Genomic DNA, 27,240 nt, shown 5'->3' with positions numbered 1-27,240 from the left:
GGGACGGTCCGGCTTGGGGGACTCAGGAGAACTAGCTGCTGCGAAGGTCAGCCTCTCCTAGGGACACTTCTGACCCGAGCATAGGGCATAGGAACAGCAGGTCCCACAAGAACACCGGAGCCGGGAGTCAGGACGACAGCCGCTCCCAAGGAGCTCAGCCCCAAGAGCCCGAGAGGAACTCTGTACACAGAGGCGCGGGCACAGCCACTCCTGGAGACAGGGCAGTCCCCGGGTGGCAGGCGGGGCCGTTCCTTGCAACGGGGAACAGGTACCTAGAGGGAGGGACCTTCGCTGGCAAAAACACAAACCGCTGCTCAGATCCCTGACACCACCCGATTTCCAAGAACCCTCAATACTCCCAGAGCCCTTTCCCGGGCCGAGGGGACAGCGCCTCCCATTCCCAACGAACACACACAAAGGTAGGACGAGAGATGGCCCTAGACACCCAGAGAGACAAGCTCGAAGAGCCAGCGCCAGAGAGAGGCGGGCCACCCCGCCCCCTAAAACTGGGCACCGGAGTCGGCCGGCGCGCCTGCGGAGCAGCCCTCCCTGCTGCACTCCAGCATTTCCACGGAGGTGGGGCCTGGGGCGGCGCTCCGGCTGGAAAGTGGGAGGGGGCGGCTCAGGACGCGTCTTGGAGCTGCGTTTGCAGGGCCAGTCACCCTTTGTACTTAGGAGATAATGCGTGTGAAGCACGGAGGGGTGGGGGTGGGGGGCTTGAGGGATTGATAGAGGTTCTGGCGCTAAAGGGCCACCTTGGCAGGTTTCACACAACCTGCTTTCCTACTCCAGGGGGGGGAACCTCCCCACAGCTCGGCTTTGGGGAGGGGGCAGACTGCGGGGCCTGCGGCGAGGGGGTGTGTGTGGCAGAGCCTTTGTGTTTTGCCACTGCCACTCCTCCCCTTTCCCCACCCCGCGTCTCCGTAGCGGGCATTTCGCAAGTTGAACGGCCGCGGCTGCAAGCAGGTGCGCGCAGAGCGGACCAGGCGGCCGCCGGCCGCGACCGCGGACCGAGGGGCGACCGCAGGCGGAGAGGCGGCTGCGGGGCTCGCGCGCTGTCTGCCTGCGGGTGTGTTTTAAGTGTTATTGATTCATCCGCGTCTGGGTGGCTTTTCTCTTTCTCCCTGCTTTAATCTTCATCTTGGCCCGCGCCCCGCCGCCCCGCGCGCATCCAGCATTCAGGAAGCTGGTCGGGCTGATTGGCGCTGGCCGCGTGAGGCTTTATCTTCTTTTTAATTAGAATCGGGGCGGAGGGACTGGGGAAGGGAGAGAGAAAGGGAAAACAACAGAAAATAACCTCCCCTGGCTGCCCCGCCTGCCGGACCTCCCGCCGGCGCGCGGAGACCTCATTGGCCCCGCCGGGGCCCAGCTGCCCTGGAGGGAGGGAGGGAGCTACAGAGGGCGCTGGCCTTCAGCACCGCAGTCGCCCTTTGGGGCGGGGAGAGGTCCAGGTCAGGAAAAGGAATTGAACGGTGAATTTGGCCCGAGCCCTGCTGCTCCCTGAGCCTCGGGCTATCCATCTGTAAAATGGGCATGAGGGGTAAAGTTCCAAGGTCCTTAAGAAGCCTTCCAGCTCTCCGGATGTGCCTGGTTCCTCCCTGCTCAGGGCTGATGGCAGGGCATCTGCGCGGTATTATTTAATGTGGATAGTTCCAGTGACTCAAGCACCACCCCCCATAACAATCAAATCCAATAATAATAAAAACCACAACAGCAGCACAATTATTGAGTACATACTAGGTGCCTGGCACCTTTTAAACACTTTCCATGTTTTAACACATTTAATTTTCACAGCAACACTGTGAAATGAGGGCTAATGATCAATATCCTCATTTTAGTGATGGAAAAGCTGAAGTACAGAGAGGGGATGGAACTTGCTCAAGGCCACACAGCTAGTATGTGAAGGAAGCTTCGCTGGTACCCTAGGCCTGACCTTTTAGCTGCTAGATTATTGTTCCTCTGAATTTTTGACTCTAATATATCAATTATACTCTGTTGGGGTAGAAATTCCCTGGTGGTAAGCTAGGCATTCACAGGTTCCCCCTGACTTGTGGCCACAACATCTCTGCTTGACAATCTTTCAACATTTCAAACATTTCAAACATTCTAGCTCTAGCCGTGTTAGACTCTCTTTCAGTGGCTGAGATGAATGAACGAGAGCTCTAGAGAGCTTTCTGTTTCAGATCAGTGACCCACTAGCCTCTAGATCTCAATCCCTGTGAGCCTCAATTTTCAGATATGTGAAAAGGGTGATTCCTGCCCACCAGGGCTGTTTAGAAAGGTCACATGTATCTCATGTTTGCAGCAACACCTGCCATACTGCCTTGGCATGGTAGGGATGCTGCGAAAGTTCACTGATGCATTCAGGGCATATTTGGGGAGGGGCACCTGCTGTGTCATATAGGTACTTACCTTGAGTGATATTTTGGAAACTCCATAGTTCATCGGTTCATTCATTCATTCATTCATTCATTCAGTAGCCATTTAGTGAACCGACAGACATCATTCCTGCCCCCAAAGAGCTCATAGTCTAATGAGAAGGACAAGTGACAAAGTGGGCACACAGAACCAGACATGTACATTAAAACGTTTCAGAAGACTATAAGTAATCCAGAGAATTACATAAACAAAACAGAGACTGTGATGCAAAGTTATGAGGGGTGTGATGGGGAGGCAGGTTCCCTTAGCTGGGGTGGTCAAGGAAGATGCCCCATGAAGTCACAGGAATAATGGCAAGAAGCCAAGCCTGTGAAGCTCATGGGAGGAGAGAGATTGCAGGGAAGGGGACCAGTAAGGACAAAGGGCCGGAGGCAGGAAGAGGGCTGGTGTGAGGCAGGAGTAGAGGGAAAGAGAGTAGGACTGGTCAGTAATGTGCTTGGAGAGAAGTGGGGTCACCTCATCTCCTGCACTGTTGGTACACAGAGCCTTGCTTTAAGAAATTCCAATTCCAGAACAACTTCCTGTAGCTGAGTCCCAGGATGGAAAATGTGAGGCACTTTGCCCAGGGCTGGTTGTGACCTTCAGTAAATGGAAGCTCTTATTATTATAACCAGAGTGAGGCATCAGGGGTGAGGTCTTCTCTTTAAAAGCTCCAGATGTGTGGACCATCTTTGTGTAAAGGGAGGGCTACCTGAAGCATCAGGGTTGCCATTGGAGCTTGTCTGGGGTTATCTTGATATTAGGAAATGGCCCCACCCTCGGCCAGATACCCAGGAGTCACACTGACGCCTGTCTTTCCCTCATACCCTTCCCCATCCCTCCCCTCAGCTCCACCCTTCTATCAGTCCATCAGCAAGTTGGGTCAGCTCCATCCGCAGCCACCCCTGCTGCTGCCAAGGCCAAGCCACCACCCCCTCTTGCCTGTCCCTTCTCCCTGCTCCTGCTCTGGTGCCCCGCGTTCCTCTCTCCCATGGGGCTGGAGGGATGGGATGCCGTCAGTTTCCTGCTTACAGCCTTTCAGTGCTCCCTGATGCACTTGAGAAAATTCTAGCCCTCTACAAGGTTCTCTCCTCAGACTCTCTCCTTCCCTGAGCCCTGCACCAGCTTCTGTGGGATCTTTCTGTTCCTTGGTGATCCCAGGTTGCTGCTCCCCCCCACCCCCGAGAACTTGGCATCTGCTGTTCCCTCTGCCCAAATTACTCTCCCCCAGACCTGCCCACGACTGGCTCCTAGCCATTCAGCTGCACAGCACCTCCCATCCTTGACCACCGCAGCTAAAGTGGCCCCTCTCTCTTCCCTCCCAAGCCCACCCTCTTCATTTATGGCCTCTTCACTTACTTTCCTCATAGTGCCCACCACTGTCTGAAATGGTCTATTATTCATTTGTGAAATGGGTGTAGTCTCCCTCCAGAGCTCCTGGAGGGCAGGCCCTGGCCTCTCTCCCAGCATGGTGCCTGGCACCTGATAGGTGTCCAGTATGTATCTGCACAGAGAATGAGTTAGGAAGATAGGAACCGTATGAAGAGTCAGGGGCATCCTCTGGACTGGTCATGCCTGGCGTGGGGTACACATACTCCATTGGCACGCAGAAAGAAAATACTAGACCTTCTATTTACAATTACTTCTCAAAGATATTGTTTGTAAAACAACGTATACGTACATACCAGAAAGTATATATAACGTGTATAGGCAGTTGCGGTTTTTTGGTTTTTTTTTTAACGTGTACCCACAACCTTTCAGGGCAACTGCTGCAGGAAACTTTGGAGTTATCATCCCCTTGCTTGCCTTTGCAGAGTTATCACATAGACACGATTCCTAAAAAATATTGGGTTTTAGTTTGCATGATTTAAAATTTCATCTCAATTGAACTCTACCATAAATCCGAAGGCAACTTGCTTTGTGCAAAATGTTGTATTTGTGATATATGTCATCTTTTTTTGTGTGCATCTTAAAAGAAAATCAAGGCTCACTAATATTGAATATATATACTACACAAGTACTGATATGGAACACAAAATGAATAAATGTGGGTTTGGGGTACAGTATCAAAAAAGTTGGGAGACCTCTGCTGGGAGCAGCGGGGGGGGGTAGGGGTATAGGGGGAGTAGGGACAAGAGCATCAGACACCCTGGGAGCGCCTGTAAGCCATGCCCCCCCCCCTTGCTGGACTAACACTCCATTTCTCTGTGTCCCCTGCTCCAGTGGCTTCTCCTCGGTGGTAGCTCTGGGCGCGAGCATCATCTGTAACAAGATCCCGGGCCTGGCTCCCAGACAGCGGGCGATCTGCCAGAGCCGACCCGACGCCATCATCATCATAGGAGAAGGCTCACAAATGGGCCTCGACGAGTGTCAGTTTCAGTTCCGCAATGGCCGCTGGAACTGCTCAGCACTGGGGGAGCGCACCGTCTTCGGGAAGGAGCTCAAAGTGGGTATGTGCTCACCCAGACAACTTATGCAAGGTCTTAGAGGCTATGGGAGACCAGAATACCCTCAGGATCCCTCTGTGACCCTCTCACCTGCCCCATGCTGGAATGCTACCCTGTATGGGATCTGCGGGTGTCATGACTTGAATCAGTTCTCCTGGGGAAGGTCAGATCTCTAATTTGAATCCAGACCACTCCAACCATTTATGGCAAAGTTGAAAATCAGCAACCAGTGGCCTAAATGCTAATTGACTGATATAGCACTGATGTTTCTTAAATTGAAGTCCAATTAAAAAAATAACATTTCTACCTAAAAGTATGAATTTTTGGCTTCTTTTTAAAAATACGCAGATCTACTGATAACTTACATATGTGCCTCCATAGTTATAGTGGGATCAAGCTGAGAATGAAGCTTCCTTTAAGATGGAGCCACTGCCACAGTCCCTACCACTCCCTATTATCGCCCAGTCCCCATTTATGACTCACCAGGCCACTGTGGGCATTTGAATTTGCAACCCCTGTCTTGTGGGAATTGTGTGTTGCTCGGACATGCATACATGGGCGTGCGTCCATGTGTGTTTGTGTGTGTGTGTGTGTGCTCACACACACCCAGAGATACACACACAAACATGCACAAAGTATCAGGTCACACTTTTGGTTTTTAAAGCAACTGTGAGGAAAACCTGGTGGAAAGGGGGTTGGTCATTGGGAGGCCTCAATATTTATGGAAAAGGCCATGATAATGTGTCCTGCTTGTGTGTGTCTGGACTGGGGGGCCGGGAAGTCTGCATGCTTGCTGCCAAGCTGTGAACTTCCCTGAAAATAAGTCTGCCTCAGTCTCTTTGGGCTGGAGTGGTTCACCCGGCCTGCTGAACTGCTCTAAAAGCACCCCTGAGTTCTCTCTCTCCCTCAGCCCCAGCATTAGTAAATTCAGTGGATATTGAAAAGATCCACCCCAAATCTAGCCATTTCTCCGTGTCTCCGTACTTCCTCCCCCTCAGGTCACACAGATGGCGCCTCTGGGCTCCCTGGCGCCCCCATCATCCTGCTGCCCCCTGGCTATTCTGCAAACCGTCCTGCAGGCAGGGTCCTCCTTTGTAAATGAAAATCAGATCATGTCATTTCCCTGCTTAAAACTCCGTGGAGGCTTCCTCTCATTTTTAAAGTGCTGCTGACCTCTGCCCCCATCTGCTCCCATCTTCCCCCTCCCCCCTGCCCACCCAGGCTTGTCTTTTTTCCCAAACACACCACACTGGGTCCTGCCCTGGGGCCCCAGCACTACACATTCCTTCTGCCTCAGATCCTTTCTCACAGTTAGCACCCCAGAGTCCCCTGTTCTCTGTGCACATCTCTCCCTCACGGCCTTCGGGTCTCTGGGCCTCCCTTGATCACCGGGGTCTAAAGCCCCCTCCTATCACGAAGCTCCAGCCCATCAGCCAAGCACTTGGCACTGTGACTCATTCTTCACCCCTTGGGAATGCCAGCTCCATGAGAGTTGGGGCTCCCCATCACACTCACCACTGGATGTTTCCTTCCTCCTTCTTGGTCATCTCGGTCCTGAGCAGGTCTTGTTTGATCACCATCTTCTGTAGGCATCTGCTTACTCACGCCTGAGGGAGACAGACCCCAGCTTCATGGTGAGGTTGGCAGGGGGCGTGGCAGCCTCCTCTTATAGAACTCCTCTTTACATGCGTGCCCTTTCTGACATCTTCGTGGTTAGAATTTTGCCTTGTACCACCTGCCCTTCCTTCTCCCTCTTCCAGCCTCGGGGCTGACTTTTCAGGTGGAGAATTGGGGCCCAGAGAGAGGGCGGGGCTGCCCTGGCTCACACGGGAAGGTGGCATCAACGCTGAGTCCAATTTAGGTCCTGAAATTGCCATCCTGTGAGCCTTCTGGTGGCACCCATGGTTTTTCAGCCTTCTCTTGCTCACATCCCCAGTCCCCTGTCCCTGGGACCCAGGTCTGGGCTCTGGCATTACTTTAAACTTGTACGTTGCTGACATATGAGATGTTACAGATGAGGAAACAGGCTCAGAAGGGACTGGTTTGAGGTCAATGAAAGTGAGTGACAGGGTGTCCTAGGACTGGGTTGATGCAGCCTTGGAACAGCCTGCAGCCTTGGAGAACCAGACCATAGCCTGGCATTATAATAGTGCATGCTGGGGTGCAGTGGAGGGCTATGGGGCCAGGAGCCCCTGCTGTCCAGCAGCCCTCCCAGCTGACCAGAGTTGTAGAATTGAGGGAACCTATCGCACGTCAAGTGGCCTCAGGGAATCGAAGCAAAGAGAGGAGCCTAAGAAAACCTGGGGCATAGCAAGGCTAGGGCAATAGGTCTACAGGCCTGGAAGTGAGTGGGAGCCAGGGCCAGGAGGTGTATGGCATCAATCTGAGCAGTTTGAACTCAAACTAGGTGGTGGGAGCAATTGGAGGATTTTGAGCAAAGGCCTAGCTGCCAAAGTAAGGTCATACTGTATGAAACAGCCACTATTTAATGATTTTTGACCTGCAAAAATGACAACATCATATGATCCAGCCTAATAGTAATTTTGGATGTCTCATTAAGGGGTGGCTATAAAATTCATTCGTTTATTTATGTCATTCATTAACTATACATTCACCAAATATTTACTGAGTGCCCACCATGGCTGGAAGCTGCTGTTGCAGCCTGTTTGGTCAAGAAAGGCCTCTGGATTCATAAGGGAGGTGAGCCACGGGCATGTCTGGGGAAGGGCATGTTGGGCAAAGAGGGTGGATGTGCAAAGGCCCCCAGGCAGGAACATGTTTGGCAGTTTGAGGACCAGTGAGAGGGCTGGTGTAGCTGAAGTACAGCAAGCAGGGGGAAGAGGAAGTCTCAGAGGTCAGAGAAGAAGCCAGGAGCTGGACGGTGTGACGTCTGTCAGGCCAAGTCAGGGATTTGGGTTTTCCTCCAGTGAATGGAGAGCGAGGGAATGAAGGATCTGACTTTGGATCTAGCAGCCTTGCTCTAGCTCCCAGGAATAGAATGAACTATGGAGGGGTCAGGGGCCAGTCTTCTGGGCAGGGGGTGATACTGGCTATGGCCTGAGAGATAGCAGTGCAGATCTGCTTTGGCAGTGATGCTGAGGATGAAGGGGGACTGATGACCTGAAGGCCAGTTAGGAAGGAGGTACCCTGGCCTGGAACCTGAAAGGTGGTGGCGATGGAGCTGAGGACAAGGAGGTGCAGATGAGACCCCCAAGGGTCTGAGAAGTCACTTTCCCTCTGAGCCTTGGTTTCCTCATGTGTAAACATATCCTCTTGAGGACACCAAGAAGCAAGCCTCAGATTTCGACTCCCGGGCTCTTCCTCAGTGCCCTCAGTGCTCTTGCCCTTATAGGATTGCCTCTTCCTGGCAATGACCAACCAGCAAGGCTACCTTGTAGGTGAGGCATCAAGAGTGTAGTCTTTGAGTTTGGGAGGAGCTTTGACCATCAAGGCCACACTCTGGATGGCAGGAAACATCGCCCCCCCCCACCCCAACCCCATACTTCTACTTACATTTCATTGGCCAGAATTCAGTCACATAACCTCGCCTAGCTACAAGGGAAGCTGGGAAGTGTAGTCTTTTATTCAGAGTAGCTCTGAGACCAGCTCAGAGTCTGTGACTGAGGAGGAAGGGGAAAGTTGACATTGGGGTGGTGGGCAGCTGCCCTTGGCATAGTTATCCATCTCATGCTGAGACCCGAAGGCTCATCTTCTCCTGCCTCCTCAGCCTCCGCTCTGGTCTCTGGTTCTGTGTTTCATGGCTCTGTCTCCCCTCCTGAATGTTCTAGATTTTACTGTCTAGATCTCAGGAGAAGGCCATGGACATGTACCAGACAAAGGCCTCTTGGATGCTAGAAACTGAAACCCAGTCCAAGCCCTCTCAGGCAAAAAGGGGAATTTATGTCTGCTTAAGTCATTGCAAAGTCAGGGATGGTGCTGACTTTTGGAATGGCTTCTGCCAACCCCAGACCTGCTTCTTGGGGTGGCGGGATGGCTCTGAAAGTGCCAGAACCACAACTTCCAGGTTCTAAATTTGCAAGAAAGAGCATTAGCCTTTCTCTGGGGGCCCCTACAGAAGTCCTAAGGTTCATCCCAACTGGATCAGCTGACAGAGCTTGACTTTGGGTCATGTGTCCATCCCAAACCAATCACAGTGGTCAAGGACAGCAGTGCTTTTGTTGGCCAGACCTGGGAGCCCCACCTAGACCATGTCTCAGGGGAGAGGGCCTGCTCACAAGTCCATTAGCCAGCTTGGGCTTCTGTAACAAAGAACCACAGGCTGGGCAGCTTAGACAAAATGCTTCTTTTCTCACAGTTCTGGAGGCCAGAACTCCAAGATCAAGGTGTCAGCAGGTTTGATTTTTTCCGAGGCCTCTCTCCTTGGCCTGCAGATGGCCACCTTCTCCCTGTGTCCTTACATGGTCTTTCCCCTGTGCATGCCCTTGTTGTCTCTGTGTCCTAATCTCCTCTGCTTACAAAGACACCAGTCAGATTGGATTAGGACCCACCGTAATGGCCTCATTTCAACTTAATCACTGCTTTACAGGTCATACCTCCAAATACATAATGTCCCTTGTCACAGTCTGAAACACTGGGGGTTAGGGTTGCAACATATGAAGGGGGGGGTAATGAGCAATCAGAGAGCAGAATGGCTCTGTGCTTCAGGGAAAGGCATACAAGATGTGGTGGGTGCTCAGAGGTGAAACTCCAAGGTGCAAGAAGTGGGCTAGACAATAGAGATGGCCCTTGATCCAGGTCTTAAAGGGTAGGAAGAATGGGGCAACGACATGGATGTTGGATTGCTAAGAGGATCTTGAACAGCTGTCTGCAGCCTCAGGAGGCAGGGGGTCAGTAGTCTCAGATGAGATTGCAGGCCAGCTTTTCAGGTGTCTTAAATGCCAGGGATTATTAGAATGTGGTGTATGGCTCCACATCAGCTTTATCACCTGCTACCCATTGTGGCCCTTGGAGGCTTGAGAATGCATTCAGCCCCCTTCAGCCTTTTCCTTTTCTTAAATAACACAATGAACTGCCCTTGAATCCACCACCCAACACAACAACTAGAAAAAGAATGGGTAATTTACACCTGCTCCTGTGACCATCCCTTATGCACCCCCTGCCTCTCCCTCCCGAGCCACGCTTTCTCTATCCTGAATCTTGGGTTTCCCATTCCTTGCTTATGTCTGTTTTATCATATTGATATAGTCCCCAGAAGTAAATTATTTGGTTCAGTTGTATTTAATTTTATAAAGAAAAGACATCACCCTATATGCAATCTTTTGGATTTACTTTTGTCACTCGCTAGTGATAAAAGCCATTTACGTTGTTCCTTCAGCATAGACTGAAGTCTATGCTCCCACGCTTTTGGTTGTGGGGCATCTGGGACGCCTCTAAACGTTTGCTGTCACACTGACAGCACAGGCCTCTTTGTGCACGTTTCCTGGCGCCTATGTGTGCGCATTTCTCTTCGGTGTATACGGAGGAATGGAATTCATGGTCACAGGGTATGAATGTCAACCTGATTTCCACAGTGACTGTGCCGAGTGCCACTCCTGCCAGCCAGCAGCGTTGATCCGTAGCTTCTCCGACACTTGGCATTATTCAGACTTCATTTTTGCCTAGGGAACAGGTATAAAATGCTTTCTCACCGCTGTCTTGATTTGCATTCCCCTGAGAAGTGATTCAGGTGAACTCTCTTCCTATATTTACTGGCTGTACATGTTTACTCTTCTGTGAGTTGCCTGTTCATGCTTTTTGCCCATTTTTCCATCCAGTTGTGTGTTCTTCCCTCAGGTTTGGCCATCGTGGTTGTAGTACTGAGTCATGGTGCAGGGAAGGGAGCCTGGATCAGGAAGCACCCCAGGGGTGGTGGCTCATGTGGGGTTTCACTCTCCTGCCTTTTGTCTTTTCATTGAGGATCCATAGGGGCCGGGCACTGTGACAGCCCTTCCTCACATATAACCTCATCTGTCCCCACAAAAGGAGGTCTGTCTACCTCCATCTTGGGCTCTGAGCAAGGCAGAGTCTGACCAAATTCACATGGCTGTTTTGTGGCAGAGCTGAGATGGGTAGTGAGTTCCCTGCTGCTGGAAGATTCTTCTGTTTTTGTGAGCCTGCCAGATTTCAGATTCTCCAAGCTGACAAATATTTGAGAACCTTGTCTCGTTGTTGGGCCATGTGGCAGCCAAGTGAGCATTGGTATCAAAGTCACACGGCCAGGTTTCCATCCCAGTCCCACCACTAGGACTCTGAGAGAGTACCTCACCTTTCCTATCTCAGTCTGCCCATCTGCAGAATGGGGGAGTCACATAACCCACCTTGCCAGGTGCCAGCATTGTGCGGGATTTAAGACCCTGGCACCTGTAGATTAGGGCCATCAGAAAGCATCCCTTCACCCCTCCCAGGAGGCTCACATGCCCATCTTAGATGAAGATGAGCTCAAGGAATTGGGGATGTATGCACTAGATTTTATTCTTGGTGCAGTAGAGTGGGGAGATGTAGAGAAAAATGGGGAGATGCTATAGGTGAAATTGCTAATCCGAGCTCACCATTTTGACTCTACCTATGAAATGTGTCTGCCAGTCTGTCCACTTCTCACCACCTCCACCAGCACCTCCTGTTCAAAACCTCCATCTTTAGAGAATTGTTGCCCAGACAGCTACATCAGCATCCTCATGTACCCCCGCTTCCCCAACCACACAGCCATCCAGCATAGCATCTTCCTAGCATTGTTCTGATCATGGCAGCCCCCTGTGTAAAATCCTGTTGTGGTTTCCTATTCGTCTGGGAATAAAATATGGACAGGTCCCCTGGTCCCTTACAGACCTCAGTGATCTGCACCCAGACCCCATATTACTCCATCTCCATTCCATCTCTACCCCAAACCCTCTGCCTTTCTCTTGACCCCTCAAGCATGCCAAAGCCCTTTCCACCTCCGGGCCTTTGCCCTGGCTTGTCGCCTCTGCCTGGATGCTCTCCTGTCCTTCCATTTCTGGCTCACGTGTCACCTCCCCAGAGAAGCCTTCAGGACACCCCTGTGTAGCATAGACCGCCCATCCCTATCTGCCCCTTACCTTGCCGGATTTTTCATATCACTTCACTACCCCAGGGCATATTCTCTATTTGTTCATTTGTGCAGCACTGTGTGACAATTCAGCCCTGAGGCCACCTTCTTGGTTCTTTTCCTAGCTTCCCCATTTTCTAGCTCCGGACCTTGACCAAACAGCAATGATGATAGTGTCTGTTCCATAGGCTGTGTCCCATAGGTTGAGATCATTTATTCCCCACGAAGCATTCAGAACTGTGCCTGGCACACAGGGTGTGTTCCGGAAATCATAGTTGTGGGTGTTGCTGTCATCTATCTCTTGGACCGGAAGGCAGCTCTGTGAGGAAGCAGAGGCCTCTGACACAGCACCTGGCACGTGGAGGGCATGGTGACCACAGATGGGCACAGAGGCTGTGGGGTCTTCCCTGGGTACTGGGTACCTGCCCCTAACTCCCTCTGGAGCAGGACATGGAGAAGAAGGGTGAGAGGGAGAAGCTTCCAAGACATAGCAGGTAACCTGCCTATGCCAGCATTATGCAGGTCTTCACTCAGATGCCACCTCCTCTAGGAGGTCTTCCTTGACCATCAAGGTTGGTCACCCCATGCTGATGTCTTTACAGCACTTACCATTCTCAGAAGTGACATTGCTCCCTTTTGCAAGGATGTGTCCAATATCAGTCTTCTCCCTGACCATGGGGGTGTCCATGGAACCCAGGCCTGTCAATCGTCTTCTCCCGGGGCAACCCCAGGGCCTGGCACACAGTAGGTGCTCAGGAAACACATGAAGCAATGCACCACCCTGAAGCTCCTCTCTACCCCGTGTGCCAGCAGTAGCTCTGAGCCCCTGAGGACAAGGCCTGGGTCTTATTTCTCTTCTGACTCCCAGGTCTGGGTTGTACCACGCTCACGGGAAGCACTCTGTTCCCTCTGATGTGGGAGTGAATGCTTTTCATTCTGATCCCGATACAAGACTGAGCATTCATTCCTGCACATTTTTGATTTTAACCCATTTTAGCCTGGCATTCTGTTGGTTCTCCTTTCCACCTTTGCATTGGCTTCAAATGGGATACAAAAGCTGATTAGGTCAAGGCCTAGGGAAGACCCCTTCCTCACAGCATGATTTGAGAGGACTTGTTCCCAGGGTCTGTTCGGCAGAACGGTAGGGTCCACTCCCTCCCTCCCTCTCTCCCTCCCTCTTCTCTCCCTCCCTCCCTCCTGCAGCAGCTTCTCTGGAGAAACATAGTGGGGTTCGTTGGATGATAAATTGGGGAACTCAGAATGCTATGCTCCCTGCTCAAGATCAGCCAGAATGCCCACCCGCATATTAAAGGCTCTGAAAAGTCTTATAGACAGGAGAGCAGCTTGACTAGGCTTCCCCTGGAGGGTCCATTCATTTCTGACCTTGGACTCAGTGACCGTCTGGTGGAGCCGCTCTTCAGAGGCCCCCACACCAAAACACACCACCACTCTGGAGACTCTCACAGATTGACCATGCTCCTAACGTGGGTTTGGAACGAACCAGGAATTGACCTAGGTGTATTCACTCACCACATCCTCCATCTTTCCAGCAGAGACACGTCCTAGTTCTGACATTGGCATGCACAGTGAAACATATTCGAGTCAGCATTACCCTTGAAAGTCCCTTAAATCAGCCACAAAATTCAGAATACCTGGTTTTCTACCGTAAAACATTCATATGAATATATAATGTATAGGTAGTAATGCACAGTATAGAAGGAAGAGTATGCGTCTAAATTATAAGTATACATGTTATAGTTCTTTTGTTTTTTGATTCCACATATAAGTGAGATCATACACAGTCTTTCTCTGTCTGACTTAGTTCACTGAGCAAGTGTCTTCAAAGTCCATCTGTGTTGTCACAAATGGCAAGAGTTCCTTCTTTTTTATGGCTGGATAATATCCCATTATCTATCACATTTTCTTTATCCATTAATATACACTTAATGTACAATGTATCCATTGATGTACACTTAAGTTGTTTTCACATCTTGGCTTTTGTAAATAATGCTGCAGTGAACACAAGAGTGCAGGTCTCTTTCCAAGAGAATGATTTCGTTTTCTTTGGGTATGTATCCAGAAGTGGGATTGCTGGATCATATGGTCATTCTATTTTTAACTTTTTGAGGAAGCTCCATACTCTCTTCCATAGTGGCTACACAAATTTACATTCCCACGCATACAGTATTTTCACTTATTTTCCTCTAGGGGCTTTTGGTTGAATTCATATAATTTAAATGCTCATGGGATCACAGACCACAAGCGCCCCCTACCCCACCGTGTGTCCACCCATTCATTCATTTATCTGTCCTGCAGATATTTCCTAGAATCTTCTGGGTGGTAGACTGATGAATCAGCCACAGGTTCTGCCCTCAGGGTGCTCACAGTTTGGTGGGGACAGGCAGTGAGGCCGGGGCTGAAATGTGCTCTGGCATCTGATAGGAGAGGAGACGGCAGTGGGCAGAGGAGCAGGCAGGCTGTAGGTGGGCTGGTCCACAACCGAGGGAGGGAAGGCTGTGGCAGGGGAGAAGCCACAAAGAGAGGCTTGCAGGTGTGACCCAGCCCAGAGCCAGGGTATCCGGAGTGGCCCAGGCTCCCTGGGCTCTAGGATGTGGGGTAGGGAGTGCAGAAAGGGGCTGCAGAGAGAGGTGGACATGTATCAGTCCGGCAGGGCTTTGCCTGGGAGGGGAGCTGTCGGAAGAATTTCTTTCCCCTGTGTCAGGGGAGAGACAGGATGTGGGAAGATAATCACATTCTTAGCACATATAGAAATTTGCAATGTCCCCAGCATCATTGTCAACAAAGAAATGGTGATTTCCCACCGTGTGCTCCTGGGGATGGCTGCATTCTTTTCCAGATACTCACGACCTCCTGTTTGGTACTCCCCCGCCGGAATTTTTCCAGGGATGGGCACAGATGACCTAGGATTCGGGCCCAGGGAGGGGAGTACCACCCTCCTATGTCTGCAAACCGGCTGACTTGGAAGCATTGCTGGACTTCCGCTCCAGTGGCATTTGTCACCACTTCTTGAGAGCTTGGTCGCTTGAGCAGCTCCCCCTCTCTCCCTGGGGTGACCTGCTGGGCCTTGGATCCCTCCTCTGGGAATCCGCGCCTCACACAAATGGCTCCGTCTTTTTACCTGTTTCAGGCAGTGGAAGAGACTGGAGCGCATGTGTGGTGAGCTAATGACTGCTTGGAGGGATGGATTCGAAGGCTTTCCAGGGAGTGAGAGAGACCGAAGCAAGGGGCGGGCCAGCCCCACTTTCTCTCTGCCCTTTCTTAACAATACACCATCTTGCCCTAGCGAAAGACCTATTCTTTCCTGAGACTTGGTTAGGACGCAGCCAACAAAGGACTTTTTGTCTCGTTTGCATTTTTTCTGCAAGCCTCCGTTCATCCTGGGTTTTAGCTCTCCTGACGCTATTCTTTGAGATGAGTCTTTTGTTCTCTTTCCAGCTTTCATATGGTGGACAGACAGACACACACTCACACGCTTTTACATGCACTGTCATTCATTCGTCAATTGTGGAGGCTTCGCAGAGAAACAATCCAGCTCCCCACAACCTAGTGGGAAGAGACAGAATTCAGTTCAGCACGAAGTAAGGAAAGTGAAGGCACCGGGCCACAAGCAGAGGGAAGGGACATCAAGAAGGTCCCTCAGAGAGGGGACACTGGAGCTGCGCCCTGAAGGATAGGGTTAACCAAGCATGCATCTCGGAAGAGCTACGGTTTATTGATCCCTTACCTGGTGTGGACCGAGTCTGTCGTGTGCTTTGGTTTTTCCACCAACCAAACAACCTTAGAAGGTCATCGTATTCCCAGTTTGCAAAGGAAGAAACTAAGGTCTAGGGAGGTCAATTAACTCACCCGAGGTCCTGCCACTGGCCAGTGGGGCCAGGATTCAAACCCAGGGCCTTCAGAGCCCTGCTTCTGACCACTGGGCTACATTGCCCGTCAGCAGGCAGGTAGGAAGAAGGGCACGTCCAGGCTGAGGGAACAGCACACACAAAGGCATGGAAGCAGGAGGGACGGATGCTGACCCTTTGTGGATGGTCAGTGGTGTGTGTGGCTTTGCCCAGTTGGAAGAGAGACCCGTGGTTGGAACCGAGACAGGGGAGAACCATGGGCCTATTACCTTAACCAGCCTGAGCCCAGACAGGTACTCCCTATACCCCCAATTCTTCCGATTGTTCCTCGAGAGGCTCTCTGTTTCCTCTGGGTGGAGATAGCCAGCTGTGGCATTCTGAGCCTAGAAGGGCTGTGAGCCGCCATGCCACGGGACTGGCAAAAGCAACCTTTTTCCATCTGTATATTTTCCAAATCATCATATATTTCAGCTCGTGTCACTGCAGATTGCTCACTCTCTGACCCACTGGCTTTAAATAGCAAAAGAAAAAAAAAAATACAATGCACTTTGTGGTTTCCAGTAAGATACCGTAAATACACCCAGATAATATTCCGGTGCAAGCCATTTACAGCGATTGCACAGGGCGGTGGAATGGAATCTTTCGGGCAGGCTTGCTCATCAGTTTATTTCCTCTGTACCCGCTGGAATCGTTATGGAGCTGGGCTGTGTGGAGGGCATTAGCCAGGCTCCCCATTTTCTCCTTGGTGATAACACGGTTCTTTACTGAGCACCTTCTCGGGGTCTGGGCTCTTTACCCAGAGGTTGCACTGACTCCTCACAGCAACTTGGCAGTGTCCTCCTCGTGGTTCCCATTTCACAGATGGGCAAGCTGAGGCTCAGGGAAGCAGAGTCCTTGCTCAGGGTCACCCAGCTGAATGAGGAGTAGAGAGGAGGGACAGACAAGTTCCATCTTTTCCAAGTTCTGAGCTGAAGCCAGCCACCTGGGCTTCTGGAAGGAAAATTTACCTGCACTGAGAATTAAGGAGGATGGGGTGGAGGTGAGAGTGGGGACCCCATGCTGGGAGCCAGGAGAGCCTAGTTCTAGTCCCGCTGGTCTCACTGAGTCACTGATGACCTTGGGCAAGTCTCCTGGTCTCCATGAACCTATCATTCCAAGAGGAACCCATAGGCTTTATGTCTGTGGCTCTGGGGGTCTATTCTCTGATTCTGGGGACATGTGAGGCCTCTGTGCAGGGCAGGATGGTGGAGCCAGCTTCAGCTCCCCTGTGCCCCTGACTCACCTGCTTCTGCCACTGGCTAGACCACGGCGGGGTCATCACATGGGCCACCCCTGGGCCTGGAACCCTCTCTCCCCACAGAGAGAGCTGCATGGCTGCTCTCTGAGCTCTAAAGTCACCACCCCAGGTGCCCCCTGCTCCCAGCACTGCCCTGTTCGATGTTTTTCAGAGTCCTCAGCTGCCACTGAGTGATGTGATCTTGCTGTCTGTCCCCCTACAAAGGCAAGGTCATGTCTGAATCTCTCCTCTCGGTGGCCCAGCCCCCAGTACAGTGCCTGGCCCCTAGTAGGTGCTCAAGAAATATCTGTGGAGTGAAGACAGGGCACATGGCCTGGTCAAGGAGGTTTGATGGAGGTTCTTCCTCTGCTCATGGGTAGGAGGGACAGATGGGCGGTCCAGGCAGAGAGGGGGTAGGTCTGTTCTTGGAGGGCACATGGTCAGCAATGGCCAAGCCCAGTGTGGGCTGCTCACTGGCTTCCTGTGGAGACCCAAGAAAGAGCCTGGGCTGGAGTCAGTAGGCCTGAATGGGCATCATGACCTTGGGGAAGGAGAGTGGGTTAGACTCTGGAGCGGAGCAATTTGGGTTTAAATCCTAGCAGTTTGCATCACCTCTCTGGCCTTAGTTTCCCCATATGTAAAATGGAGATGGTAATGGTCCACACTTCATAGGGCAGTTGCCAGGATTGAGTTGATCTATATATTGAGTGCTTAGGGAAGAACCTCGAAAATAGTAAGCATTTTATGACTTTGCTTATTATGAACTGTGCCATTGGGCATGGTCTCTGCAGCAATAAAACAGACATCCTAGACACACTCTTGCAGATGTCTCATAAGAGACAAGCAAGGTGGCATTCGGGAAATTACCCAACTGGAGGGGCTTCCTCAGGCAACTGAGACAGGGGCTGTGCTGGGAGTCCCGAGCATGGTCAGGGTCTAGAGCAGTCCCCCAGAGTGGCTGGAGACAGCAGGTGACTTCCAAGTTTGCATCCTGGTTCTGCCTGGGCAAGTCCCTTTTCTGAGCCTCAAAATAAGGAGTTGTTACTCATCTGGGATGGGCGCAGAAGGCACGAATGGATGGATTGTAACATAGCCTCTAAACCTGAGAGTCTGAGGTTTTAAGATTTGGGGACCCTTGGGGCACCTGGGTGGCTCATTCAGTTAAGTGTCTGCCTTCTGCTCAGGTCATGTTCCTGGGATCCTGGGATTGAGCTCCACTTCGGACTCCCTGCTCACTGGGGAGTCTGCTTCTCCCTCTTCCTCTGCCCCCCACTCGTTCTTGTTCTCTCTCTCTAGTGCTCTCTCTCTCTCGAATAATTTTTTTTTAATTAAAAAAAAAAAAGATTTGGGGGTCCTTTTCTACCTTCTTCCTGCCATCAAAACCTATTCTTGGCTTAGCAAGCCATCTGATTTCAATGGTCTTATAAATTATTTGTTGATATGTTTTAACTGATAAGTGAATGGCATCTCTTGACAGAAATAAAGGCATTTTGATAAGCATCCATGCCTTAAGCCAAAGGAATCTCTGTTACCCGTGGGCTTTCAGATGCCGCGAGGAGCCAGGAAGGGAGGTGGGTGGGACTGAGAAAGGACACTTGGGCCTGGAGTCCCAGTTCTGGCCAGTTTGGAGGTGGGTGGCCTCAGTGAATCATGTCTACCTCTCAGAGTCTTGGTCTCCTCATCTGTCATACTGTGGAGAATGGTGCCTACCAATGGGGCTCTTGGGAGATACCACAGATAGCCAAGTGTGGGTCTGGCCCATAGTAGGTGCTCAGCATCCTTCTCCCCCCACCTCAAACCCCCCACAACCCCCACCCCTCAGCCTCTGGCTAACTCTGCGGATACCCAGGGGGAAGTAGGCTGAAAGGACCGAGTTCACCACTGCTCCCCTCTGCCTGTCAGACCCTCTCTGAACCTCACCTGGGGTGGTTTTCCTAAGGAATAGGTGAACATATTTTTCCGAAGTGCCTTGCAGGGAGCCTGGCAAATAAGCCCTAAATAAAGGTCATGTGGTTCTTGGCCACTCTTTGGAGCCTTCATTGATTCATCCATTTATCCATCCATCCATCCATCCATCCATTCATGCAACAGAATTTACCAAGTACCTACTATGTGTCGGGCTCCAGGGACCCAGTGGGGAACATGACAGAGTGCTTGCCTTCAAGGAAATGATATTCCAGCCGGAGTGGTAGGTGTGTGAGGAACAGACGACCAACAGATAAATCTAAAATGGCAGGAGGGCTATGGAGAAAACTAGATCAAGGGGTGGAGAGAGTTTCTGTACCTCTCGATGGTGTGCCTGTAAGTTCCTCAATTATAATCACTGTAACACTCACTAGCGTTATTTAAGCACCAGCTAAGTGCTAGGTGGTATATATTTCTTCCTACAGAGCAGGTGATACTAACAGACATGGACATGGAGGGGCAGAGAGGTTAAGTGACTTGCCCAAGGTCATCCAGCTTCCGGCAGGGTTGCAGCTGGAATGCAGGCCTGCTCATTCATTCATCCCTCACACCTTGTGGTGGGAGCTGTAAAAAAAGTAAGCAAGACAGACATTGGTCCCTGTCCTCTTGTGACCCTGAAGCGTGGCTGAGCAGACAGACAGACTGGGCTGGATCAGCCCCTTGCACTTACCTCTGTGGGAGGCTGTCTTGTCCTCCAGGGCATCATGGAGCACCATGAGGCAAAATGGGACTCGGAAGTAATAATAACAAAAACAACCACGATGGTTGGCATTTCCTGAACCCTTACTGCGTGCTGGGCTCTGTGCTTCGCACCTTCCCCTCGTTCAGTGATTCAGTCTACTTGCGTAGCCCATGATGCATAGATGCTGTCATTGTGCCCATTTCACAGAGGAAGCAGCAGAGGCTTTAAGAGGTTAACAGACCTGAAGTGAGCTATGCAGCCAGCCTGATGCCCAGGCCAGTTTCCTCAGTGGTCAGGTGGGTGGTGGGGGAGAAAGGGAGGTGGGACTGGGTAGGGCCAGTCTAATGTTGGTGGGCAAGCCCAATGTCAAGGTCAATGGCAGGGGTTCACAGTGACCCTTTAGCATCCAGAGGCATTGGACTTGAGCAGCCAGTACCTGGGTTCCTGGGAGCTCTGAAGCCACAGGCTTTGCTTCTCTGGGGCAGTGGGTGCTGACGTGAGGGCCAGCTTGGCAGGGAGCGGAAGGCATGCATAGCCCATGGTGGGACTTCACTCTGGTGTGGGGGGTCCAGCTTGAACTCAGGGGAGTTACATGTGTCGGGGTACAGCTGCCCTTCCCCAACCGAAGGGGGTGTGCCTGGGAACAGAAGCCATGTTTAGTTAGCTGTCTGCCCCTCACCGCGTGCATCATCTGCATCCTGTGCGCTGCTCAGGGGGCTTGGAGAGACCAGGGCACCAACACCCACGGGAGGGTGTTATTGCAAAGTGTGCTGGTCCTGCCCCTCCTCACCCTGCCTCTGGCCCCACCCCCGGGAGGAGTCTGGAAGAAGGGCAGGGCTCAGATGACAGGCCTGGCTGCCCGCCCCCTCCTCAATTTGCATACTCCATTCTTGGTCTGATAAAGGGGACACAGTCACCTTTCAGCTTCGGAACCTGCCAGTGGTGCCCGCTGCATCTCAAGTCATTTAATCCCGGGAATCGTTCTTGATCTGTATGGGGTGTCTAGAGGCCGAGTCTGCAGCTCGGCTCTGCTGCCTACTGGTTGGGTGGCCTGGACAAGCCGGACCTTTCTCTTGGCCTCGGTTCCTTCAACCATAAATGAAGATCAATGTAGCTTCCTACTCTTTACCTTCCCAACCTCTATAAAGAACCAATACTACCGTCATCAATAGAAATTGTAATAAATCTAATATTTATTTGGGCCTCTTCTTCATACCAGGCCCTGTACTAAATGCTTTCCCTGTTAGTTTTTCTAATCCTCCCAGCTCCCCTAATAGAGTGGATGGTTGCCATCCCTATTTTATAGCGGAGGAACTGGAGCACAGACGATTTAGGTGACTCACCTGAGGTCACACAGCTGGAAAGTGGTAGGACAGGGATGACCCTGGGCCCCTCATCCTGTTCTCTGTATACCCTCTATCTGATGATTCTTTTCTTTGATGTCACCGAGGGTCTAATCTCACTGTTGGCTGTCTCCAGTATATTACTTTCTTGTGTGTTTGATTGTCTGTGCTGTGAGCTGGTATCTGGGGGCTTTGTCTTTGCTTCTCCAGGGGTCTTAGGGAATCACCAGCCTGGGGCCAGTCTTCCCCCTTGACTTGGGAGCCCCTGAGCATGCAGAGGGACAAGTCAGAGCCAAATCGCAAAGGCAGGGACAAGGCTCCCAGTTCCCAGAAGATTCTGGTTTCCTCACCCCTCACCCTCCCACCTTCTGTTCTGGCCATATCAGACCTGCTTGCTTGTTGTCTAGCTTTGCTGGGTGTGTGTGTGGGGGGGAGTGGTGATTTTCCCAATCTACCCTCTTTCTGGGAGTCTAACCATCAAGTCCTAGCTCCTTTCCAATGTCTTGCCTCAGTGGGATTCAAGGCCCAATCACGGGTCCTTGAGGCCTTAATTCGTCAGCTCCCTTTTCTGCAGAGCCCAGCAACACGAGATGACCACCTTCCGTTCCTTCTTGCCCTGCTGGTGATCAGTTCTGTCTCCAACACGTGGCCCTTATGGGTTCCCTTGCCTTCCCATGAGCCCAGCCATGCACTGGAAGATCTTATGTAGCATTTCTTCATTGCGTTGTCACATATCCAGCCTGCCCGGAGGTGGAGTCTGTGCATGTGTCCACCCTGTGGCTGCCTCCTATCAAGGCTGCTTTGTGCCCAGCCCTCTGCAGGGCACGTGTGACACACATCTGGTTCCTAATACCAATACGATCGATAATGTGTGCAGAGTCAGGAACCTGGTAGGTGCGCAAATCATGCCCTTCTCCACGCCCCAGAGGTTGAGATGCAGTTAAAAAGAGAGAGTGCCCAGGGTAGGGATGTTTGTTGAGCTGGGTACTGGGCTAAGCATGTCACACACACTCCTGTAACTTCTCGGCAGCTCCTATCAGGTAGACACTGGTATCATCTGCATTTCCCAAACAGGGAGACTGAGGCTCAGAGAGGAGGAGGAACTTGCCTAAGCCACGGGCAGGAAATGGTGGAGTTGGGACTGGAAGCCCTATGTGAACAGGGGTGCCAGGGATGGGCTGGCACGGAGTGTCAAAGCAAAGGGCCTGGTATAGTAAAGCCATCTGACAGGTGGAGAGGCCTGCACGTCTGCAGAGAGGGAGAGCGGTGGTTGGGAGGGGGGGCAGATTGTTTGTGTCTTAGCCACCTGGGTGAGGGAGGCCTGGAGGTGGATGAGGGGTAGATGGGGAAATCATCTACCTGAGTGTGGGTCAGCGTGACCTGAGGCCTGAAGCAGCTTGGAGGCTGCCCCACCCACTCCTCACCCACTGATGAGGTCATCTGCATCACAACACCCTGGAACCCTTTTCCCTGCCCCTTCCTGAATGGTCAGCCCTGCCTCATCTGCCTGCTCTCGGGCATGTGGGGCCTCTTCCTCCAGGGAGCCCTCCCTGAACCTCCACCCTACCCCACTGTGAGAGCGAACTTGCTGAGGGCTCACTTGGGGCTTCCCATGCCTGGGTTCATCTTCCTCCTGTATAGCAGACACTGCTCTCGAACCCATTTTGCGGATGGAGAGACTGAGGCTCAGAGAGGCTAAGAGGCAGGGTAGCAGCGCCACTGTGCCCAGCTACTCAGGACCCTCCCACTCCCATTTAAAGCCCTGGCACCATCCTGCAGAGCCTTTGTAAATCCTTATTGGCAGCTCCCAGCCTCCCGGCAGGACCATCTCCAAACACCTGGGAAGACCTGTGGGAAAGCACAGCCTCAGTGCTCCCCTAACCCCCTCCCCCCATTGAACCTTCCTGTCCAGGTTCCTTCCTGCCCCTTTCCACCCTGACTGGGCAGTCCCTCTCCCCTTCCCCAGCCCTTGCCTTCTGTATCAGACTGATGCCTGAGGACACAGACGTGAGTGGGGGCCAGGTCCCAGCCTTCTCTGGAGAGGCTCACGGTCTATTGAGTGGGCCATGGAGAAGAGGAGGGGCTGGACCTATAAACAGCAGGTGACTCACAACAATAATAATAGGGGCCGTGAGCATACGACCTGCTGTGTCAGGCAGGTGCCATGAGCCAGGCACGGAGCTGACAGCTTGATACACACAAACTCTTAATGCTCTCTGTCATTGCTCTGAGCAAAGTATGATCGCTCTGTCCCCATTTTACAGCTAAAGAGACTGAGGCACAGGGAGGGGTCATGGCTGGCTGAAAGTCACAGAGCCAGGGATGGATGTTCCTGGGATTTAAGTCCAGGCCCCTGGCCCCAGAGCCTGTGCACACCGTAGGTGTTTAAGAAATGCTGCTTTGCGCTGTGTCGCCAGATGCTGTGAGCGTGTGCGTGCACTCAGTTTACACGGCCACGTCAAGTGTGGTGGGGCATGGGTGGGAATCGACAGAGGGGTGCCCTCATCCGACCTTCCAGAGGCCGGACGACTGGATTCGGTGACGGGATTAGGTGGGTGTGTGTCTGCAGGGGCGTGTCGGGCAGTGTCATCAGCCCATGATGGAGCTCTCCGGGGGGGTCGGGAATGGTGCTCAGTGAGCCCAGCTCCCCCTTCGTAGTCAGGCCTGGCCTTCTCCTGGGGTGCCCTGGACCTGACCCCCGTCTTCCCACTCTCGTCCTCACAGGGAGCCGGGAGGCTGCCTTCACGTACGCTATCATCGCTGCCGGCGTGGCCCACGCCATCACAGCCGCCTGCACCCAAGGCAACCTGAGTGACTGTGGCTGCGACAAGGAGAAGCAAGGCCAGTACCACCGGGACGAGGGCTGGAAGTGGGGTGGCTGCTCTGCCGACATCCGCTACGGCATCGGCTTCGCCAAGGTCTTTGTGGATGCCCGGGAGATCAAGCAGAATGCCCGGACTCTCATGAACTTACACAATAACGAGGCAGGCCGAAAGGTAGGCAGCCAGGGAGGGGAGCCGGGCAGCTCTTACAGATGTGCTGGAAAACAGCTTTTCCCTAATGGCTGGTGTTGGGTATCTGGTGGCGAGCCACAGCCTCATTCTGCTTGACTCTGTTGTGCATTTGCTGCTGGTCAGGATCCGCGTATGGCATGAAGCATGTCGGTTACTGGAGACATTGAATAACTGAATCTCGGTTAAAATCAATTGGATGTAACTCAGCAAGATGGAAAGAGGGAGGGATGGATATGAAGTCTTATCCTTGAGTCCACAAAATCAGCCATACAAAACTCTGACCATGGGGACGGGTTGAGGTGAGTTCAGTAGGAATCATCCCTGTGGAACAGCTGCCAAGGCCGCTGAAATGTCCTTGGTCATCTTAATCAAGATCTGGAGCTTAAAATAAGGGAGGTGACTGTTGCATCTTTGTTGCCTCCTCAGATTTTCCTGGATTCTGGGCTCAGCTTAGAAGAAAGTCAGGGATGTTTTGGGATATTTCTAGTGGAGGTGGCTGGAATAGAAAGGAGGCTGGACACTGTCCCATGAGGAGCTGGCTGTCTCAAGGCAAGGGAGCACAAGGGTCTGCAGGCCCAGAGTACAGAGTGAGGGCCCGTGGCGATTGAGGTCACAGAGAGGCAGGTCCTGCCAGTGTGAGGACAAGCTATAGCCACTGAGAAACAGATGGAGTTATCAAGAAAGTGAGCACCCCATCCCAGGCGGTATTCAAGTACAGGCAGCTTGACCAGATGTCTCGGGGCACCCAGGTTAGTGCTGCTTGGTGTGGGCAGTGTCCCGGGACAGAGGCCTGAGCTTGGGAATGGGTTCCGGAAGTGCCTATGAAGGTCAAGGTACTAGGAGCCCACCCTGGAGCCTGCAGGCCCCTGGGGTTCTGGGAGAGGAAAGTCTCTGGGGACTGGTTGGAGCTCCATGGCAAAGCGCCTGTGAGCCAGGGCAGACAGGGAGGGGGGCTCCATGCCACCTGGGTGGGGGACGGACCACTGCAGGGACAGGACACATGTGAGCACCACCGGAGGCCACAGGGGCCGCGGGCAGGAGCAGGAGTGACAAGAGCAAGGGAGACCACGCACAGGGCTATGGTGAAGCAAGGATCCCGGGCCCCACTTATGAGACTCCTGCTGTGGCGTGCAGGAACGCCAGCTCGCCGTGGCCAGACTCAGAGTTTACGTGTAATCTCTTCAGTTTTAAGTGTTGGCATTGAGAACTGGTAGTCACTGCCAAACGCTTAAAAACTACAGAAAAGATGAAAAGAAAGACCACCAGAGGCTCAGCCACCTCCAGCTCCTGCAGAGTGTGGGCCTCGAGCTGCTCATTCCGGGGACAGATGATGATGTGGCACGGATCTTGTTCCGTGAGAGCACGTCCGTAGAACGGCCATCTTCTGGCTCTGGATGTATCAGCTCACTTAGTTCTCAAGGCGTCCCTGTCAATGGTCTTGTCATTGTCCCTGTTTCACTGGTGAGGACGTGGAGGACAGAGCCGTGAAGCAACACACAGCAGTTCCCACAGCTAAGAAGCAAAGTCAGAATTCGAACCCAGCGCGTGTGGCTCCCCGGCTGGCCTTCTTTGCTTCGCCGCGTGCGGCTGCAGCCTGGTGGTCGGAGCGCGGGCCGCCTGGGTTCACATTCTGGCTCTGTCACTCCTTCCTTCACGGGAAAGAAGCAGAGCTGTCAGGAGTGTCCTCAGGGCTGGGGTGGAGAGCACTTACCCCAGGGCCTGGCACATAGTTCATACTTGGCACAGGTTGGGAGTGATGACAAGTTGTGCAAACGTGTGTCATGTTCGAGGGAGTCTGTCTGGCAAGTGGTGTTGGGGGTAGCCCACACACCTGCAGGGGAGCAAGCCCCCCCTGGGGTGCAGAGGAATGAGACAGGCCAGCCGGCCCTTCCTGCTGCCTCCAGGCCCCCCACCCTCCTCCTCCTCCTCCTCCTCCTCCTCTCCAGCCTCCTGCCACATCCCGTGTGTCAGAGCTGCCCAGGCAGCCTCGGTGAGTCACACGGGCAGAGCTGCTCACCTGGCCTGCCCCAGGATGGTGTCCTGGGGTAAAGTGTAAGGCCCTGCTTATTCAGTCCCGTGGCGGGGCGCTCCTGCCTGGGGCCAGCACCCCCCCCCCGCCCCCAGGGTTCTCAGCTGTTCATTCCTTCCTGTTTCTGTGGTCAGATCACTCCTTGGGGCTGAGGTCACAGCTCTCAGGCTCCCTCCTGCCCTAGCAGCTCTCACTCCCTGGAGGCGGACGGAAGGAAGGCAAGTGGCTTCCCTCTCCTGGCCTGTGCCTGCCTGGCTGGGCCCCTGGGAGAACTAAAGGAGAGAATTCTTCATCTGGGGTAAGAAAGGCTCTGTGTATATCACACAGGAGAAGGGTTTAGAAGCCACACCACTGCAGCAGGTATACGGCCGTGGTTGCTGTTCCAGGCAGCTCTCGGGTGATGCAGATGCTGGGAGTTGTCAGGGGTCATAAAACCAACCTCAGTGGGCTTCCTGGAAGAGGTGGGCCTCCCAAATGAGTGAGGTTTGGCTAGACAGAGAAGAGAGGTAAAGATAACCCAGGTCTGGTGTGGGGCCGCAGTGGCCAAAGGCCCAGAGGTGGAGACTTAGGGTGAGTCGAGGGGCCCAGAGCGGCTGGTCTGTGGGTCCCAGAGGGGGTAACAGCAGCTGAGGAGCCTGCAAGGTCACTTGCCAGGCTAAAGAGTGAGGGCCTTGCGTTCTGCCCTCAGATTTTCCTGTGGCTGCCTTCTTCTTACTGTTCAAGTTTCAGCTCAGATATCCTCTTCCCAGAGAAACTTCCCTTTCAATTCCTTCCTAGCCTATCTCAGATGTTGCCTTGTTCTGGGGCTTCCTCCTCTCTCTAGACCATAAGCTTGATGAGGACAGAGACCCTGTGTGTCTCATGCATGGCTACACACCAGAGCCTGGCATACAGAGGCATTCTATATACACACGGAGCGAATAGTTGAGTACCGGATGGTCACTGGGGAGCCACTGATGGTTCTGGAGCAGAGGAGGTGCAGAAGTCATAGAAACTGACTCCGGGGAGGCCGAGTGAGGCCTTGGATAGGGTCAGGAACAGGGTCTGGGAAGAGAGCAGGCTGGGTCCATCTTGATGATTCTGAGCAGGAACGACTCTCCTCGTTCAGGGAAACGCAGCTGAAGGGATGCCCACCAC

At 52.7% G+C, this 27,240-nt stretch overlaps 1 protein-coding gene across 1 annotated transcript in view; it reads left to right on the top strand.

Annotated features, from left to right (window-relative positions):
- WNT7A (Wnt family member 7A) overlaps positions 1–27,240 on the top strand; it is a 63,282-nt gene that overhangs the window by 493 nt on the left and 35,549 nt on the right. The window contains exons 2-3 of the mRNA XM_045863769.3: positions 4,642–4,868; positions 23,785–24,056. Of these exons, the coding sequence (XP_045719725.1) occupies positions 4,642–4,868; positions 23,785–24,056 (499 nt within the window). The remainder of the gene's footprint in view (positions 1–4,641; positions 4,869–23,784; positions 24,057–27,240) is intronic.

Source organism: Mirounga angustirostris, unplaced genomic scaffold (assembly GCF_029215605.1).
Source record: "Mirounga angustirostris isolate CCGP_5_RB_7025 unplaced genomic scaffold, mMirAng1.0.hap1 SCAF_1, whole genome shotgun sequence".
In the NCBI taxonomy this organism is placed as follows: Eukaryota; Metazoa; Chordata; class Mammalia; order Carnivora; family Phocidae; genus Mirounga; species Mirounga angustirostris.
This window is presented reverse-complemented; position numbering and strand designations above follow the sequence as displayed.